This window comes from Acinonyx jubatus, chromosome X, assembly GCF_027475565.1.
Source record: "Acinonyx jubatus isolate Ajub_Pintada_27869175 chromosome X, VMU_Ajub_asm_v1.0, whole genome shotgun sequence".
Classification (NCBI taxonomy): domain Eukaryota; kingdom Metazoa; phylum Chordata; class Mammalia; order Carnivora; family Felidae; genus Acinonyx; species Acinonyx jubatus.
The window spans coordinates 107,764,143-107,785,137 of record NC_069389.1 but is presented as its reverse complement, the minus strand read 5'-3'; the positions used below and the strand labels follow the sequence as shown (position 1 = coordinate 107,785,137).

At 43.8% G+C, this 20,995-nt stretch overlaps 1 protein-coding gene across 3 annotated transcripts; it reads right to left on the bottom strand.

Annotated features, from left to right (window-relative positions):
• Positions 1-251: 251 nt before the first annotated feature.
• Positions 252-9,270, bottom strand: CCDC160 (coiled-coil domain containing 160). 3 transcript variants are annotated; one of them, XM_015079749.3, is made up of 3 exons: positions 9,045-9,270; positions 7,065-7,122; positions 252-1,295 (listed from the first exon to the last, which is right to left on the bottom strand). In XM_015079749.3, the coding sequence occupies exon 3, from the start codon at positions 1,269-1,271 to the stop codon at positions 303-305; it is 969 nt and encodes a 322-aa protein (XP_014935235.1). In that variant the 5' UTR covers positions 1,272-1,295; positions 7,065-7,122; positions 9,045-9,270; the 3' UTR covers positions 252-302. The 3 variants fall into 3 exon arrangements, with proteins under 3 accessions (XP_014935235.1, XP_026910076.1, XP_014935234.1); XM_027054275.2 differs by lacking the exon at positions 9,045-9,270 and adding an exon at positions 8,236-8,430; XM_015079748.3 differs by lacking the exon at positions 9,045-9,270 and adding an exon at positions 7,688-7,710.
• Between the last annotated feature and the right edge of the window lie 11,725 nt (positions 9,271-20,995).

Sequence of the window (20,995 nt, the reverse complement as noted above, 5' to 3'; positions counted from 1 at the left end):
GAGTGAAATGTATATATGTGTGTGTGTGTGTGTGTGTGTGTATATATATATATATATATATATATATAAAGAGATTTCTGAAGCTTCATTTCCATTTGGGCTCTCGCAATAACGTCATTCGAAAGAGGAAGCAGAAGCTTTGAAGGGAACGCTTATACATTTTATGGATATCCTGCTTCCACCCAAATGAAAAACTACGTCCCATTACACACATTTTAAGTAGCACACAAAGAAAGCACAAGAAACACTGATTTGGCTCCAAGATTTGCCTCGTGAAAGGCTTTTTTTTATTTTTTCAAGTTTTAAAAAAACTCCTCCGTCAAGCTGTCAAGGGTACTTGATGTTACGGAAGCAAAGTGCTTCCTAAGCAACTCCAGGGCCCTGTTATTTCTTGCTTGCAGGGTCTTCTCAGCTCTCAGTTCGTTCTTGATGGCATCCAGCTCCCCGCGGATCTTTTTCATCTCTAATTCATAATACAGTTTCATTTCTTCCTTCAGGAGTGCGTTTCCAATCTCAGTTTGACGCTTTAGTTTCCTGATGGCTTCTTTTAAATCTCTGTTCTCTCGGGTCAGCCTGTGGATGACTTCTTTGGCTTCCTGGAGCTCTTCAGTTAAGTTCTGGACGTTTGTTGCTCTTTCAGATAGGTCATTTCTTAAAGCTTGGAGCTCCCAGTCTTTCTTTGAAGCTTCCGTCCCTGTGTCCTGAAAATTCAGGGATTTTGCACAGACTTCTTTTTTGGAGTTCAAGAGTTCTTTTTCGGCATTTTCAAATTCCTCTTCTATTTTTCTGCATTTCATATCAAGTTCTTCCAGTTCTTCGTTCAAAAGATTCAGGCGAAGTTTTGGAGACATTCCTTCGGTAAATTTCTTCTTCGTGTCGTGCCACGGGAGGGTTGGTAATTCCTTTGTAGTCCAGGTAGAATGATGTTCCATGCTAATAACCCTTTCTTCGGTCACAACATCCAAATTAGATGGTTCACAGGAGACGGAATTTGTGTCTGCTTCATTCTTTGAAATGTTTACCTTTCTCCCTCTTAAATTTGGTTCTTGTTCTTTTTCATTTCGTTGAGAAATAAATTCTTTCCTCTTAAATTTATTTTCTTCTTGAAACTTTCTACTAGACAAATTATAAATTCCTTCTATTCTATTGGCCTTATCTAAAGTCATTTGTTCAGAAGACGATTCAGGCTGAGAATCCTCATCTAGAACATCCTGTGCACTGAAAAAAGGAGCAAACATATTCTCCTTCCAGTGTTTTCTTCTAGCATCCATTTCTCCTGGTACGTCTTCCGATTCCTGAAAAACAAAATACAAAATCAAGGCACACTGTTTGCACTGGCAGCTGGTGCAGTTGAAAGAAACCACTTGTGTTGGCTCACAGGTGAAAGGACCTAACTATTTGAGGGCTAGCTCTCCCTTTAACTCACTGAGTGATGCGGGCTTAGGCCCCCTGATTGATAAGCTACAAACCAGGGATGCCTGGGTGGCTCAGTGCGTTAAGCGTCTGGCTCTTGATTTCGGCTCAGGTCATGGTCTCATGCTTCGTGGGTTCGAGCCCCATGTCAGATTAAGATTCTCTCCCTTAAGATTAACCTCTTAAGAGATTCCCTCCTCTCTCTCCCATCCCATGCACACACACTCTCTCTCAAAACAAATAAATAAATGAAGCCAGCTAAGTTCCACAGGTGCTTCCAGCTTTCAAATTCTCCGATGCTACGAAGTATAACCCATCAATTGCCACATTTGGCTATTTATTGTAGACTGAGAAAACGTTTCTATGAGATAGCAACCACACACACACGAAAATGAACTGCTTCAAAAGAGTAAATGCGATTTCAAATTAACAGGTTAATGTTAAGAGTGGGTTAATACTTGTGCTTCCAACGTGCCTGATTTTTTTCTAGTTCTTTTGGGCTGGACTACCGCTTATTCACTCTTTAAAGTGACTAAAACATCAGGGCTTAATGCAATGTGAGCTGCTTTGGGTAAAGTATACCATGCGGACTTCCTTACGACTAACTCTGCCAAATGCCCTTCTGTCTTGACCTGCAAATTCCTGCTATTCCAGTCTTGGGCTTTGCTTTTAGGCCAGACTGCCAAGAGTACAGAATTCTACCCATTTTGACAGCAATTTCGTGATGAGAACTGAACGTCAACAGTTGAAGATATTAACGCCACCAAATGGGTTTTTCTCGAGATACTGACTCCAAGTGTGCTTTTTAGGTAAAAATGTAACAGGCTAAATCACAATCAACTTTCTCCATTTCTAAAAATTAAAGGATATTTTCTTTGTGTCAAGAGGAGTCTTCCCTATTCAAAGAGAATCCATAACATAACAGCTTTCCTAAGGGACAGAAGTATTTGATCAAATAGAACTACTCCGGAGAGTAGGGAGAAAGAAGGACCCGAGCAACATGCTGAAAGGCCACTGACATCTGAAGCGACCAAAGCAGCAACTGCAATTGCTGATACGTTCATTTGCTACAATATATTTGTAGCATCACCACTGATTTTTCTCATGCACACAAATATAATTTTATCTTGGTAACAGAAAATGGCCATTGTTGTGTTTCTTTTTAAAGTAATATCTTCTTTAATATTATTAGAGATTATAATGGTCTATTATTTAGTATGTGATATATATTTATATAACATAAATATGGTAATAGTAGTGACTGAGCCACCCCGGCACCCCTCACCAGGAGTTTAAATGTTAGATTTTCCTTGCGATGGTGAGAGAGTAAACTTGGTATCTATGTGTACTGAACATGCCTAATCCCACCCTCCTCCAAAAAAGAGGGAAGGGACTCAACATCCCCAAGGATGCATTCCCCACTGGCAACCACTGGGCTTTGAGGACAGGGAAAGATACAAATACTCAGTGAAGGTGTTAAAATGATCGGTTCAAAAGCCATAAGCCGAGCTTTACTTAGGTTTAGTTAACAAGACCACAGTAAGAAGCATACACTTGGGAGTTCATTGTATATATTTGCCATTGGAGCATCAGCTCCTTTGTCGTCAAACAGTCCTTTCTGACTTTTATGATCCTACTAAATCACCACCCGGAAGCATCTAGGCTCTGTCTTTTCTTTAAGGGGAAGATCATCGTAATCCTGGTTTGTCTGTCTCCTCTTAGAACTACGAATGAAGACGACTGGGAGCTTTACAGTGGTCAGAAAAAAAAAAAAAAAGGAACAGAGGAAAGAGAGAAGACAGTGATGCTAATTGCCAGTCACATTTTTTAGCAGTCAAATTTTCACCAGATAATTCTGTAACAGATACAAATGCTTCTCATCGGGCAGCAATGGGAGAGAGATTACTATTCCTCCTACATATTTCTGGATGAAAGGTATTGGTGAGATTGGTCAGGAAGGAGGTGTGGAGAGGGGCAAGTGAGGTGAGGCCACCGTATACCTGGAGGTAGCAATAATGACAAACCTGAGACAGAAATCTGGGTGTAGAAAAAGGTTACAATAAGAAACTCTCTTCATTGATAATTTTGCACCTTGAAAAGGCGACTTCTATCTCCAACCCTCTGATAAATCTCTGGCAGAAACATATTTTTTTTTTCCTCTTCAATTTCACTACCTTTCTTCCCTGAGCCTCTCTCTGTACAATTTCCTGATACAGTCAGTGCTTTTCAAAGAACTGGGAAGAGTCCACTGATTTTATAACTGAGGCTCTGAGAAGTCAGGTGACTTGACCAAGTCCACACAGGCTGTGGTGGTAAAACTGAGACCCTGTCTCCCAGGTCAGCGCTTGTTTGAAAATTCCTCTTTATTCTTCTGCTAGGTTTCATTCCACAAACTGAAAGAAAACAACCTCACTATTTCCAGAGCTTAGGTAATTTTTAAAGGGCCACAAAAGGAGAGAGGAAAAATGAAGGGGGGAGGGTAAAGAGAATCGCATGTCACATATCAAAGGACAGAAAGAGAAAGGTTTGAAAAGCCTTTTGGAATTTCCCTCCCATGGTTTACACAGGACAGGGTCAAGGGGGCTCTGAGCTGCTTCTTTCTTTCTTTCTTTCTTTCTTTCTTTCTTTCTTTCTTTCTTTCTTTCTTTCTTTTTTTTTTTGCCTCTTTCATTGGCAAGATATCCTTTAAAGGCCTGTTCCCAAATCTAGTCACAGAGTATGGCAAAGCCCAGACTGGGGGTAAGAGCTGCCAGTGTCATTTTCTCTTCGCAAACTGCACTGTTTGTTTTTTTATGCAGGACGAGTATGACATTAGTATTCTCTGGCAAGGCCAAGGAATATGCTTTGAGACAATGCTGCTCGTCTACCCTGCCATGGCAGCCATTTTGCTCTCAATAAACATGATTGGGCAATTTGTGGCAGCAGAAGGCAGATCAAAGCGGGAGCCATTACTGAAAGGAGAAGCAGGCCTTTCTAGTGGGTCAATTGTGAGCATTTATTACTGGAAGTGCCTATCCACCGCTACACCGGTTACGGAAGGACTAAAGGGGAGGGGAAGGAGGTCCCAGAGAAATGAAAATTTGAAAGAAACAAACAAGCCAGGACACAGGAAAACAATATAAAGTCCCATGACAAAAATAACATTAATAGCCCTCTAAGAGAACGATCCCCCAGAAGTCCTTGGGACCGTGCTGGTAAGACATGGGTGTCGAGGACTTGCTTACATCTACTCATTTGTGCCCGACGTGAATTAGTATGAGACTCCTGATCCTTCTAGTTAGTGTCTCTCTGAAAACATCGCTATTCCTCCTCCGGTGACTTTCTTTCTCCAGTGGCAAAGCAGTAGGGCGTTTTGCTGGAGTGAGTGATCTCCTGACTCTTCTAGAGAATTTGGGAACCACTGATACGATAAGTTGAAAAGAAATTTATAATGTAATGTCATGTAACCTAATTGTTGAGAGCTAAGCAAAGAGCAATCATTTATTACGGATCTTTAGGCAAACCATTCCATAAAAAAACTTAGGTAAATGCACAGCTACCCTCGAATAGCTCCAGAAAATAATACACCACTATTTACTCTGAAGGGAGAAACCCACAAAGTCATCTCATTTTCATTTTCAAGGTATGGGGCCCTGGGGAACACACTCATATTAAGGTGGATAAGTGATCAAATATGTTAAATCCAATTAGCTGTTGTCTAAAATATTCATTTTTGAAATCACACGCTTTAGGGAAATTTGATAAGCTCAAAATCAAAGGTCTTTTTTCTGTTGCCTTATCTCATCTATATTGGAATTTGATTTCAAAGTTTCGGGACAATCTCTTTTGCATAAATCTACATCTGTCCGCAAAATGCAAGTATTCCCCCAGGCAGGGGCAGGCAGGGAGTGGGAAACAGTTCTGGAAAACCTCCAGAGGCTTTTATTCCCCACCCCGCAAGAGTGCTTCATGCCAAAGTCTGTCAATTGGGAATGCCGGTTGGAAAAGGTCATGTCCAACCTGTGGCGGTCAAACTTTTGTCATTACACTCAGCCCCTCAGCCACCCTCTCAGCTAGAGGCGGGGCTTTTAGTCACAACCCAGGAGCAGTGAGGGGAAGACAAAAGGCCCCTTCTTAGCCCAGGGAGCTTTCCCCCATTATTCTTGGATGGTTTCATTTCTCCCAACCCTCAGAAAAACGGCTGGGCCAAAATAAGGCAGGAGGAAAAAAAAGCCTGCTACAAAGAAAGTCACTGGCCTGGCTTCTTTGCTCAACTGTCCGATCTGTTCTCACTTAAAAGCAGTAGTTCTCGACCTTTTTCTTCTGCTTCCACTGTTCCCAGGCACAAAACACTCTCAACGTTACCATCTCTCCTTATTTGAGAAGACTGTGACTTGCCCCCTCCAGGGGAGGTCTCCATTCTCCGCCCTCTTGAGAATCACTGGCTCACGGAAACATGTTAAACACCCAGATGAGGACCCAAATGAAGTGTCTGAAGTCAAGGTGGGGGAACATGTGTCAGTGTGCAACACTGTGCGGACGAAGGAAAAGGAAGTTCTTGAGAAAGGAACTGAGTAAGGGCTATCGTGAGAAAAGACTGGAGGGCGGCACATCTCCTTGACTCCCACACTTGAGACCTACGGGGAAAACTTACCTTTTGTGAGCTTCGGTTTCTTCAGGTGTAAAATAGGGAAAATATACCTATTTCACAGGTGGTTAAGAGACATGAATGAAAATGAAAACGGAAGCAATTTTAAAGTCCACTGTAGACAATAGGTTCCGTTGTTTTGTAGGCATTCCTTACCCTCCCTTGGGACATAAACCAGCCAGTCAGACAACCCACTCCTTCTCCCAAGTTGCCAGCCTGAAATCATCAGATCTCAGACAAAGTCCGTTTGGAAAGAAAAAAACAAAACAAAACAAAACAAAACAAGCAGTGGGGAACGTAAAGTCAAATCTTACATGAATTTAACCTGCATCCTCAGGGAAGGTTAGCCTGGAGGCCTGTAAGTGGCTGATGCCTCCACATTTCCGAAGCTAAATTGATTCTAAGGGAGTCTTTCCCGCAACTGAAGGTATTTGCATTTTATCTCCAGTTGCTTTACCAAGAACTTTCCAAATGCCCCAGTGTTTTTCAGAGCCACCAATAACTTCTCAGAAATATCACAATCGGACTACCAGTTTGAATATTAGCAAGGATGACTCTGCACTCTGGGTTTTTCCCATGCTTGTTGTACAGCCTTTCATCATAGTTTTATTTCACCAACACGCTGTGATCTCCTGGCGTCTTATTCACCTCTGTCTCCCGACACACAGTAGCCACCAATAAATATTTGTTGAATGCATGACCTTTAACATTCCTTCCGAAAATTCTATTAATGCTTTGATTCTAACTGAGTTTTTGTAAATATCTATAATTTCTCCTCTGGTTTCTACAGTCTTCGGGGTAACATTTTAGGAAACGGACTTTTATTTTCCCCCCAAAGTTTATTTGGCTTAGCTAAAGTCTTCAGGACACTTTTGTTTCGTTTTGTATTTTCATGAGACTTTTTCTGATAGCCTGCTGCCAACGCAGACTGATGATCTAGCTACAAAGTTGAAGATTTCTGTTGGGGTGAGGCTTTGCGCAGGTAAACACCAACAGTAACAAGTTAGCAGCCAGCACAACTTACACTCTCGGTGATCCAGGGTCTTCTATTGGATGCCACTGTCCTCCTTCGCCAGCTTGAACTGAAAATAAAATCCCCACAGCATAATTAGGAAATATAATTAACCAGAATACCCCAATCCATGTGTATATCTGAGATGTAGCTTAAAATGACAAGCGATATACTTAGAATGCCGTGTGGCCTATCTAGAATGTGATGCCAGACACTCGGAAGCAAGTTTTCTTTTTAACTTGTCAGCCCACTTTCCCAACTGTTATGCCGCGAAGTCTCCCGTCCCCGAGCGAGGGAAGTTATCAAATAGGACAAGAATCATGGTGGCGTGTTATTCACCGCGGTATCTCCCGGCCTTTTGCACCTACCAAACAAATGAGCCACCGCTGGTGGCCGCAGCAGCATGCTTGTCACTAATGAGCGTGCCAAGAGCCACGTTAGCAAAGGGCTGGAGCCCAGGCCTTGCCTGCCTCCCTCCCTCCGAGTGCGGTTAATTTGTAAAATCATCAAAATGGGAAGTGACCTCGATTTTTGCCTTCCTCTCCCAGGGTCCTAACATTTGAGCCAAGCGTCCACTTCATGGGACAAACTGTCTTCCCTATTGTTCGGCAGATATTGAAAGTGAAGCAAAGTACCATTGAAAAGTGGGCCCCGGTGAACGGTTTGCAAGCCTCCAATTCTTTGTTATTAGTGTGAAACTGTTCCTTCTAGAAGAAAAGGTACGGAGTCACCTTAATTCCAAAGGCTGAGTACTTTATTAGTATGGAAGTCACATTCGTGCTATAAAGCTGTATCTATGCATGCATAGTTAGGGGGTTTTCTCGGTAAATGGTTAACAAACTCCTGCCATCGCTGCTTCCAGTGGGGAGAAGGGGGCTCGGGGCTGGGCGCTACCTGCCACCTCCCCGGTCCCCCTACCCCGTGGCGGGAGGGGGGTGGGTCGCGGGGTCGGGGGGCGGGCGGAGGGCAGCGGGCGAGGCCCGACCCCACTCCTCCTTCCGCGCCCCAACGCCCACGCCCCGTCCCCTGGGCTCCGCGGCGCTCGCCAGCTCCCGGCCCGGGCCTCGGAGGAGAGCGGAAAGCCGCAGCGGGGGGTCGGGGTGGGGGGGACCGGGCGCCCCGGGCCCGGGGTGACTCTGCGGCGAGTCCGGGGGAGCCCCCGCGCTCCCGCGCGCAGACGTACCTGAAAGCGTGGGTGGGGTCCGGCGGGCTCTGGCTCCCCTTCCCCGAAGCCAGCCACCACTGGCGGCCGGCAGCCCTGGGCTCGGCGCTGGCCACCGCGACCCGGCCCGGCCAGCGCGGGGCAGAGCCTCCGCAGTGCAGCGCCAGCGCGGGCCGCGCCGTTGCCTAGCAACCGGCCGGCCGGATTTAAAGGGACCCGGGCGCCGGGGGCCCCGCGCGGAGCTCAGGGCGCTGCCTGCCGCCACTCAGGGCCCGCCCGGGCTCTGAGCATGCCCGGTGGGGCGGGCGCGGCGGCGGCGGCGGCGGTGGCGGCGGCGGCTGCTGCTGCTGCTGCTGCTGCCCGCCGGCCTGGGGAGCTCAATCGGCGGAGGACTGGGTCAGGGTGGGAAGAGGCGAGAAAGTGTGAGGCGGCCCCACCCACTGTGGGCTTATTACGGAGGGTCTCGGTGACTCACAAAGGCACCTGGACGCCGTGACTGTGGGGGGAGGGGGGAGTGGCGCGGGGCTAATCCCTAGGCCTGTCCCTTAGTAGCATGGCGTTGAGGACGTTAGCCGTGGAAGGTTAGCCTGGATGTGCTTCGGCGTCCCTAACAATGTGGGAACGGCACGCCGCCGCCGCCCCCTCGCCCGCCCCTGCCCCTCTGCACCTGGGCTGGCGGGAAGGTCTGCCTCTGGCCAGGGTTCGAAGGACCCGCGCCGGGAGAGCATTGTCCCCCGTGGTGCCCCTGTGGGAGACCGGGCTTGTGTCTCAGGTACCTCGGGTTTCCTCTTTATCACTCGGGAACTTCCCCAAACCACCGCTGCACCCACCTGAGGCTAAAATCTAGGTGGCGGCACTCAGTTCGACACCAGCTTCAAAGTTGGCCCCCCGCTTCTGGGATGGGGTTGGGGGAACAAGCCCACGTCTTTCATTGGGTACTAGACTCCGGACGGTATTTGGCTGAATACATAAATGTCCCCCTCAGTCATCGATCAGCCTGGTTGCCCACCGCCCATTGTTCCGTCACCGCGTTGGTCACCCACACTGATGACACGGCGTGGCCATAGTCTCTCTCATCTGGACCCAGCTGAGACTGACCAAAAGATAGACCTGGCGAGGGTTGCGGGGCCCGGAACAGAGCGGAACTCGGGTGTCCAACACGGTAATAATTGCGCCTTTTAGGAAAGCTCGTATCCTCTGGCAAGCATGAAGGTGAAACGAAACATTGACTCCGGAATCTCAAGTGAAAGATTAAAGCACGTTTGCAAGGCGACAGCGAGGGACCGACTTAGAAACAATACCAGGATACATTTCAGAACTTTGAAACTTCTTGAGAACCGGATGTAACAGGTGTTTGGGAGCTGGCGAGGTGGCACTCAGATGCCCTGAGGCCTGGTTCTCAGTCTCCTTTTTCCTCCTTAGAGATCCAAAGTCAACAAGGGTTGGAGGCAGGAAGCGGCCTAATGTCAAGGGTGTTTTGTTATGGACCCCGTCAGAATTAGTTTGTGGGATCGTGACAAAACCTCTTTTCTTGATATTAAGTCTCCGAAGTGCCTTGCATTTGTCATTTCTGTTTTAATTATTGGGAAAGGGTTCCATTTATTTTTGCTTGATATGAGATCCCTTATTAACGGAATAAAAGAATCTTAATAGCTCTGTGCCTCAGTTTCCTTGTTTGTATAATGGGGAAAATAACTGTTAATATTTTCAAAACCCTTACAGCAAGGCCTGACACATAGCAAACCCTATATAAGTGTTTCCTGTTAGTATTACAATTATCTTGTCCTATAAATTCATTAACCTCCTAAAGTATAAACATGCGGAGGGTGATAACTTGGGGTGTGCTCCAAGAAGTGGAATCTGAAGTCTCGAGACTCAAAATTCCAAATCTTTATTTCAAATGGACTTCCACACTCCCATTAGGCAACCCCACTCCACTCTCATATCCCGGAAAGAATGCACAAAGGGTTACTTTGGTCTTTCTGTAATTCTATTTTTAAATATGGTGGGTCACTCCTACTCAAAGTATCAAATGGCAGACAATCAACAACAGAGAGGACAGAGAGTTCTGTTACTTGAAGATACTGCAGACTTGTAGATAGGTTTTCAAATATGGAAGTCAGAAAACAGGGTACTATCCTCTGGAAACTTTATCAATACCGAGGCAATGAGGCACGTGATGATAATAGAATCACATAGTCGTACAACAGAGCTCAGCTTTTTTGTTTCATCGAGTAGGAGATTGAGACCCAGAGAAATCATGTGATGTACCCTTTGATCACATAGCAAAATAAGCTTCTTTTCATTTCCCCGATGAATGAGCCTTGTTTGAAGAACCTCAAACCTGGGATATTTGCCCCAAGGCAATGAAAAAATACACACTTATGGGTATATGTTGTATGTCGATAAATATTTAAACTATTCACGCAGATAGCAATAGCTAACTTTTCTTACACCCCATCACCTATATATCAAAAGATTCTTTTGGCTCTAGCTTCATAATGTATCCAGAATCTGGTGGTTTCTTACCATCTCCGCCATTACCACCCTGATCCTGGTCTCCGTCATCTCCCGACTGAACCAGTGCATTCAACTCCTAACTGCTTCTACCTTTGTCCACTGTATTAGCTTCCTAGGGCTGCTGTATCAAAGTATCACAAACTGGGGCGGCGAGGGGGAGGCTTAAAACAACAGACACTTATTCTCGCACCGTTCTGGAGGCTAGACGTCTGAAATCAAGGTGCTGGCAGGAATGATTCCATCTGGAGACCCTGAGAGACCATCATCTGTCTCTCCTAACTTCCGATTATTGCAAGCAATCAGTGGCCTTTCCTGGCTTATACACACATCACTCCAATCTCAGCCTCTGTCTTCACATGGTGCTCTCCCTATGGGTCTGTGTTATCTCCACAAAGCTGGCAAACGTGTGTATGTGTGTCTGTGTGTCCAAATTCCCCTCCTCTAATAAGAACATCAGATATTGGATTAGGGCCCACTTTAATCCAATATGACCTCACCTTAATTTGATTACATCCACGGAGACCCTAGTTCTAATAAAGGCACATTCATAGGGGCTGAAGGGTAAGAACTCGAGCTTATCTTGTTTTTGGAGGGGGGGCACAGTGCAACCCACAACACATACCAACCATTGATTCTCAACACACATCCAGACAGACCATTATAAACTATTAAGTCAGGAGGCACTTGAGTGGCTCAGTCAGTTGAGCGTCTGACTTCAGCTCAGGTCATGATCTTGCTGTCTGTGTGTTCAAGCCCCACACGGGGCTCGCTGCTGTCAGCACAAAGCCCGCTACGGATCCTCTGTTCCCCTCTCTCTGCCCCTCCCCCACTTGTGCTTTCTCAAAAATAAAACATTTAAAAAATAAACAATTAAGTCAGATCATGTTACCACTCTACTCAGAAGCCTACAAAGGGTCTCAATTTGACCTGCAGTAAAAATTAAAATCCTTATGATAGCTATAAGGTCCTATAGGATTTGCATTGCTAATGCTACTTTCTCTCTTCCTTTTCTTTCTTTTTTTTTTAATTTTAATGTTTATTTATTTTTGAGAGACAGACAGACAGACAGACAGAGGGTGACCAGGGAAGGGGCAGATAGAGAGGGAGACACAGAATCTGAAGCAGGCTCCAGGCTCTGAGCTGTCAGCACAGAGCCCAAAGCGGGACTCAAACTCACGGACCTTGAGATCATGACCTGAGTTGAAACCAGACGCCTAACCGACTGAGCCACCCAGGCGCCCCTCTCTCTTCCTTTTCTTACATTTCTCCCAACTCCCATTTATTCATGTAATGATCACTGTTCACTTCAATGTGCCTGAAATTGGGCTAAGTGCGAGATAGCCAAATGTGATAAACGCAGTGATGGAAGTACTTACAAAATTAGGATGGGCTCAGATGAAGAAGTGGTCAATCAGATGCGAAAGGGGTTCGAGTCAAGGAAGTCTTAACCTCCTTGGAAGTTGAACCATCTGAGTTGGATCTTGAAAGATGGATAATAGTTCCCCAGGCAGACAGAAGAGATAAAAGCAGAGGGAACAGCATGTGCAAAGGCACAGAAGCATGAAACAACGTGACAGTTTGGAAAATCCAAAATAATTCACATTTCCTGGAGTTTAAAATGCAGGGCAGTGGATGGGAGGAGCCAGAGAGAAAGAGCCCACAGAAAAAGGTAATACTTGTCAGTGAAAATTATTTTGGTTGAACAAATTAAAATATTTGAAGATCCAAACAGATGCATTCATACAGTTGATTTACCTTACGAAATCATTCCATTTGGCTCAGAAAATATTTACTGATTTGTCTGCAACATTTCACGTAGTGTGCTAAGTACTGGGTACCCAAAAATTAGTAAGATCAATGAACCCCAAGCACAAGAAACATGAGAAAAACTACACCAAGGTATATGATAATCACATTGTTTAAAACCAGTGATGGAGAAAATCTTAAAAACAGCCAGAAGAGAAAAAAGACACATTACATACAGATGAGAGGAGATTTCTCATCAGAAAAAAAGGCATGCCAACTGACAGTGGAACATCTTTAAAGTAGTGAAAGAAAAAGAAGTCAGCTTAGACTTCTTCGCCCGGTAAATAGATCTTTCAAAGCAAAGGCAAAATAAAGGTTTTTTCAGATATACAAAAGCTAAAAGAATTCAGCCCCAGAAGATCTAAACTCCAAGAAATGTTAAAGGAAGTCCTTCAGGCCTCATATAGAATGAAAATCTGGATCTTTATAGGGACAACTGGCCAGCTCAGTTGGAAGGGCATGTGATTCTTGTGCTCAGGGTTGTAAATTCAAGCCCAACGTTGGGTGTAGAGATTACTCAAAAATAAAATCTTTTAAAACATCTGGTTCTAGGGGTGCCTAGGTGGCTCAGTCAGTTAAGCATCTGAATTCAGCTCAGGTCATGATCTCCTGGTTCCTGAGTTTGAGCCCCGTGATGGGCTCTCTGCTGTCAGCACAGAGCCCGCTTCAGATCCTCTGTCCCCTTCCCCCCCACCCCCCGCCATGCCCCTGCTGGCTCTCTCTCTCTCAAAAATAAACATTAAAAAATAATAAAATTAAATTAAAACAAATAAAATAAATTTAAAAACCTGGTTCTACATGAAGGAATGCAGAACACTGGAAATAGTATGTGTATTGGTATGAAGACTTCTCTCTTACTCAAAAATGATTTTAAAAATTATCAATATTTTGTGGGTTTGTAGCATATGTAAAAGAAATATATGACAAAAATGGCACAAAGTTTGGGAGGGAATAAATGGAAGTATAGTATTGCATGGTTCTTATACTATATGTGAGTGTTATTTATCACTTGAAGGTAGAATCTAATAAGCAAAGTACGTATACAAATAGTTTTCCCTTTGCTTCGTTCCAATATACACAAATTTCAGTTACCACAGTCTAGTTAAATAACATCAGTCTCTCAATTTTAGTCACCACAGTGTATTACCTGTGAGGAAGTGGATAAAGTACAGACTTTGCCACTAGCTCTTTGGGCCACAAAAAAACATGTAAATGACAGATGTGTTTCACGATCCTTAACCAATCACATCACTTCATTCAAAGTTTGCTGGCAATTGATCACTCCACGGTTGTTACTCAGTTCATCCACAAACAGCAAAGTGTGTGGTTGTGTTGACTCCTTGAATCCCAGTGATAAATCCAAGTGACATTTTATACAAAAAAAAAATGATAAGAAAAACAGAGAATTGGCCAACAATTCTTCTGCATGTGGACATCCAGTTGTCCCTGCACCATCTACTAGATCCTGTGTTATACAACTTGATTTAAAACTTTTTTTGATCTCCCTGTTGGTGTGATCGAGCCCCGTGTCAGGTTTCTCACTGTCAGGGCAGAGCCTGCTTGGGATTTTCCCTCTCTCTCTCTCTCCTCTCTCTCTCTCTCTCTCTCTCTCTCTGTCTCTCCCCTCTCTCTCTCTCTCTCTCTCTCAAAATAAATAAATAAACATTTTAAAAATTTATCAAATAGTAAAATCCACCTAGGAAATAATTTTGTGCCTTTTTCATACATTCTATTTCTTTGTCTTTCTGTGCTGATTTCCAAATAATCTTTCTTTCTTTCTTTCTTTCTTTCTTTCTTTCTTTCTTTCTTTTCTGAGAGAGAGTGACGCACACACAAGCAGGGAAGGGGCAGATGGAGAAAGAGAGAGAGAATCCCAAGCAGGCTCCACACCCAGCACAGAGCCCGACACAGGGCTCAATCTCACAACCATGAGATCATGACCTGAGCCGAAATCAAGAATTGGATACCTAACTGACTGAGCCACCAAGGTACCCAGAACAATTTCTTTTTTAAATTGAGGTATTATTGACATGTAACATGATATTAGTTTCAGATGTACAACATAATGCTTTTTGATATTTGTATATATTGTGAAATGATCGCCACAATAAGTCTAGTTAACATCTGTCGTTACCACACAATTACGAATTTTTTTTCTTGTGATGTGTTTTCACTCACATGCGGATCTTGAGAAACTTAACGGAAGACCATGGGGGAGGGGAAGGGGGGAAAAAAGTTACAGAGAGGGAGGGAGGCAAACCATAAGAGATTCTTAAGGACTGAGAACAAACTGAGGGTTGATGGGGGGTGAGGGAGAGGGGAAAGTGGGTGATGGGCATTGAGGAGGGCACGTGTTGGGATGAGCACTGGATGTTGTATGGAAACGAATTTGACAATAAATTGTATTTAAAAAAAAAGAACTTTCCATTTTCTTATGAATTTCTTTGGAAATGTCTTTCGATTCACTAATTGTCTAATTAATTGGGCTTAATCTGCTGTTAATCTCTTCCATTGATTGAGTTCTTAATTTCGATCATGATTTTTTTTTAACTTCTAGAAGTTTGATGAAATAAGTTTTCAAATATTCCTTAGAAATCCTTGTTCGCTGCACACATTATTTATTTATTTAAACATAATAAACGTAGTTCTTATATTCTGTGTCTAATAACTCCAGTTCTCACTGGTGGTAATTCCGTTCTCTGGCTCTTAACTTTTTTGTGAGTTGCTCACTTTCCTTATAAAATCAGCTGAATAAATTTTTCAGATCTAGGACAAAGGTGAATTTCTTCAGCCAAGGATCTATGTCTGCTTTTGCTAAGAAACATTAGCAGGCCGGGATCACTTTAAATTTTTGACTAGAGATTTCTTGAGTCACCCAGGCCGTGTGAATTGGGGCTGCATGATGACAGCTTCTGGGCCAATCTTTTTCCTCTGTGTCCTGCTTGGCACCACCTAGGAAATACTCCTTTGTAGTCCCCTGGGGGAGTGCGAGAGCAAGCTAAGGTCTCCTTCATGAGGGTTTCTTCCTTTTGGACATGAATTTCATGGGAAAAGAACTTCTATTAGACTTTCCACCTTTAACGGAGCCCTGAGCTTGTGTCTTTTACCCCTCTGTTTTGGGTGGCTTTTGCAAAGCTGAAATCCTCAAATTCCCCCAAATACCACAATTGTATTTAGGACAAAGCCGATTTCGTTGCTTCGCTTCACTGTGTTCTCACAGTCGCTGAGGTTTTATCCTGGTAATTCCTTACCTTGCAGATCTTTGAGACTTTTAAGTAGATGTTTTCTCATCTATTAACCAGTCCTTTTTGTTGTCTTCGGCATTGAAAGCCTATACTCCCTCGTTGGCCCACTTCGACAGAGCTTCTGGATCCACTAAAACTCCTTTCACAGAGGTCAGAAAAGATCACTGAGCTGCCATATCAATTTGACATACCTTTCATTCCTATCTAATTCAACCTCTCCACAGTTTCTGACACACCTGATTATTCCTTCCCTCTTGGAACTGGCTTCTGGCTTTCACAACACCTCACTTCCCTACACGCCTCCTGAAGGACCATTCCTCGGAGCTCCGATCTGGGCCTTCTCATGTCTAGATTTCCTCTGCCACCATTCTGCCTTGAGCCACTGCTATCCACCTCTTATATTGCTGCGGTAGCCCCGTCACTGGATGGCCTCTGCTCATTCTTCTCTTCAACCAATCCATTGTCACTATAGCAACCAGAGTGATCGTTTAAAAATGAAACTCTGGGGACACCTGGGGGGCTCAGTCGGTTAAGCCTCTGACTCTTGATTTCAGCTCTGGTCATGATCTCACGGTTCATGGGTTCGAGCCCTGCATCAGGCTCCGAGCTGCCAGTGAGTGGCCTGCTTGAGATTCTCTCTTTCTGCTTTGCTCACTCTCTCTCTCTTTCTCCCTCTCAAAACATAATACAATACAAGAAAAAGAAATAAAGAAAATCTTTTAAAAAATGAAAACTGCATCATGTCATTTTGCTCAAGTCGAACCCTACAAAATACTGCATTTGAACTTTAGATAAATTCCAAACTGTTTGACATTACCCACAAAACCTTGTATGAGCTAACTCCTGCCTATATATCCATAATTATCCCTTTGTATAATACTGAAGGCAAACTGACTTTTTCCAGTTCTTCAAATATGTCACATTTTTTTTCCATCTCAGACCCCCTTTTTTTTTTTAAAAAAGTAGGCTCACTCTTATTCATAATTCACATCTCACTTTAATTCTTCCTTCTCAGACACTTTCCTTGACCATCTAATCCAAAGGCATCTTGTTCTTTTCCTTTAGAAAATGTATCATAATTTGTGATTAAATATTTATTGTCAGTTTATTTGAGCTCTATTCCCTCAATTATCTTTCAATGTCAGGAAGGTAAGGGTGCCCAGTTGACTCAGTCCATAGAGCATGCAACTCTTCATCTCAGGGTCTTGAGTTTAAGCACCTTGTTGGGAGTAGAGCTTACTTTTAAAAACTGTCAGGAAGGTAGAGACCCTATTTGGTATCTTCCCACTCTATGCCCAGGACTTAGCACTGTTTTGGACACATAACAGGCGTTCAAGAAGCAGACCTACATGAAAAGCACCATTATGGGGTCGCCTGGGTGGCTCAATCGGTTAAGCCACCGACTCTTGGTTTCGTCTCAGGTCATGATCTCACGGTTCGTGGGTTCAAACCCCATGTCAGGCTTTGCTCTGGGAGTGTGGAGCCGGCTAGGGATTCTCTCTCTCTCCCTCTCTCTGCCCCTCCCCCATTCCCTCTCTCTCTCTCTCAAAATAACTAAATAAACTTTACAAAAATTTAAAAAAAGAAAAGCACAATTATAATGAGAAATTCCATGTTGCTCACAGAATTAGAACCAAGAGGTATGAGTTGCATGACAATAATCCTCATAGAGATCAGGCTAGAATAAAACACATCTGTAAATGGATCTATAATGCTTAAAGCCATATAGCCTACATTACTTTCCCCTTTCCTCAACAACTGAACCCACGGCTTTTCATTGTTATCTACACTTTCGTTAAAGCAAATAAATAATCATCTACGAATAGTGTATTTCTCATATTGGCTCGGAATTTCATTATTTGGAACTCTGAAAACATTCTCCTACAGATCCAACATTATACACACTGGATAGGTTCCTTTGTTTAGTACATAATGGTTAACGCATAACTCATTTATGCATTTAAAAATGTGGGCGGAACTAGAGTGTATTATGCTAAGTGAAAGAAGTCAGTCAGAGAAAGACAGATATCATATGATTTCACTCATATGTGGAATTTGAGAAACACAACAGATGAACACAGGGGAAGGGAAGGAAAAATAAGATAAAAACAGAGAGGGAGGCAAACCATAAGAGAATTTTAAATATAGAGAACAAACTGAGGGTTGCTGGAGCGGAGGTAGATGGGGGGATGGGTTAAATGGGTGATGGGCATGAAGGAGGGCACTTTTTGAGATGAGAACTGGGTGTCATATGTAAGGGATGAATCACTGGGTTCTCCTGAAGCCAAGACTACACTGTATGTTAGTTAACTTGAATTTAAATTAAAAAAATAAAAAAGATAGCTCTAGGGGTGCCTGAGTGGCCCAGTCAGGCATCCAACTCTTGATTTCAACTCAGGTCATGATCTCACGGTTCCTGAGTTCCAGCCCTGCATAGGGCTCTGTGCTAACCACACAGAGCCTTCTTGGGATTCTCTCCCTCTCTCTGCCCCTCTCCTGCTCATGCTCTTTCTCTATCTCAAAATAAATAAGTAAATTTTAAAAAATTATTTTAAAAAGATAGTTCTTAAAAAATATATTAATTGAGCATTGGAGTGCCTGGCTGGCTCAGTTGGTGGAGCATGGGACTCTTGATCGCAGAATTGGGAGTTTGAGCCCCATGTTGGGTGTAGAAATTACTTAAAATAACTGAAAATATTTTTAAAATTTTTTAATGTTTATTTTTGAGAGAGAAAGAGAGAGAGAGAGAGAGCCAGCAGGGGAGGGGCAGAGAGAGAAGGAGACCCAGAATCCGAAGCAGGCTCCAGGCTCTGAGCTGTCAGCACAGAGCCCGTTGCAGGGCTTGAACCCACGAACTGTGAGATCGTGACCTGAGTGGAAGCTGGACACTCAACCGACTGAGCCGCCCGAGTGCCCCTAAAATAAAATAAAATGTTAAAAAAAATACATTGAGCACTCAGGGCACCTGGGTGGTTCAGTGGGTTAGGCATCCCACTTCGGTTTGTCATGATCTCACGGTTCGTGGGTTTGAGCCCCATGTCCGGCTCTGTGCTGACAGCTCAGAGCCTGGAGCCTGGTTCGGATGCTGTGTCTCCCTCTCTCTCTGCCTCTCCCCTGCTCGTGTTGTCTCTCTCTCTCTCTCTCAAAAATAAATAAATTTAAAAAAAATTTTTTACTCTCAAAAATAACATTAAAAATTTTTTTTAATTAAAAAAAAGTTAATTGAGCTCTAATTTGTGCCAGGAAATGTTCTAGCCCTGATGATAATAATAATAAATAATAAATAATAATGAAATAGACAAAACTCCCTGTCCTCAGGGTATCTTCTATCTTGTATCCATATGATAAGACAGAAAAGAAAGAAGTAAAGTATCCGGAATGGTAGATGGTGATATAGGCTCCCTTGAATGAAGGACCAAGATAGGGGATGGGGGAGGGCCGACTTAGCTTATCGTTAGTGGCATCTGTATCCTAGTGTGTTAAAAAAAAGGATTTGAGGTAGAAATTATTTATAGAACCTAATGATCATAAATGAAATAATACCAGAAAAGACTGTCAAGAGAAAGTGTATAAAAACATACTTGCTTCTCTACAGCAGTAGGACAGGCAGAGAACGACTTAAACTTTTAAGTCACTGACAAGCTCTCACAGCCTGGGACGGGGTCTCCAAAAAGGCTGTGGCTGGAAACGGTAAGAGGCCCAAAGCAGTGATGGAAATTCCAGGAAGGAAGAAGGAAGGCGTCAAGAAGGAAGGCACACTTCTTGCTGATGGTATGAACTGCCGTGGACAAGGAGTCCCACTATTCAGTTGCTACTTGGCTGTCATTTGTTCCCCTACGATTATGACTGTTCCTGACCACGATCTGTTTCCTATCTGGCATATTACAGTTGTATAACTTTTCCCTTGTTATTCTATCCCCCCCCAAACAAATACTTAATTTGAGGAGCTTTTCTAGTAAACTGAGTTGTCAGTAGCGTAAGGAAGTGGCAAAAAAGATCCCTTCAGTTCCCTACCTGTACCATCAAAATTTATATTAAAAGCCAGCTACTCTGGCTCCCTCTCTCTTTGCCCTCCCCTGCTCTCATGAGCACTCCCACTCTCTCTCTGTCAAAAATAAATAAACATCATTTGTTTATTTATTGATTGATTTTTGACAGAGAGAGAGAGTGGAGTGGGGAAGGGGAAGAGAGGGAGGGGGAACAGAGGATCCAAAGCGAACTCCATGCTGACAGCAGCAAGCCCCGACGTGGGAGTCAAACCCCCAAACCGTGAGATCGTGACCTGAGCCGAAGTCGGACGCTCAACCGGCTGAGCCACCCAGGCGCCCCTTTTTTTGTGTGATTTTTAAAAGATTTTCTAGGGGCGCCTGGGTGGCTCAGTAGGTTGAGCGTCCGACTTCGGCTCAGGTCACGATCTCACGGCTCGTGAGTTCGAGCCCCGCTTCAGGCTCTGTGCTGACAGCTCGGAGCCTGGAGACTGCTTCATATTCTGGGTCTCCCTCTCACTCTGTCTGCCCTCTCCTGCTCACGCTGTCTCTCAAAAATAAATAAAATAAACATTTAAAAATTAAAAAAAAAAAACATTAAAAAAATTAAAAAAAAAAAAAAGATTTTCTACATACGAGATAAATCCATAATGTAAAATTTCCCCCAAAGAAAAGCCTCAGGCCCAGATGGTTTCATGAAAGAATTCTACCAAATGTTTAAAGATTTAACTCCAATTTTGCACAATCCCATGCAGAAAATAGAAGGGGAGGGAACACTTCCCAATTCATTTTGTGAAGCCAGTATTCCCTCTGATACCACTCCATGGATACCTCAGTGGGGAAGGGAGAGAGAGCCGAAGCTTGCCATGGGCCTGCAGAGATGAGAGTCGTGGCTCCTGGGGCGCCTGGGTGACTCAGTGAGTTAAGCATCTGGCTCTTGATTTTGGTTCAGGTCATGATCTCACTGTTGGTGAGATGGAGCCCCTCACTGGGCTCTGCAATGACAGTACAGAGCCTGCTTGGGATTCTCTCTCTCCCTCTGCCCCTCTCCCCCCGCAAAAATAAATAAATAAACTTTTTTTTTTTTTTTTTAATCCTGGCTCCTGATTTGGCTTTCTCTGACACCACCCTGAGCCGGTGGGGAGGGGGGTGGTGGCATGCAGCCGTATGTTGCTACTGCCTTCCTGCTGTCGAATTCTAAGCTATCCACTCAGCATTTGCTGT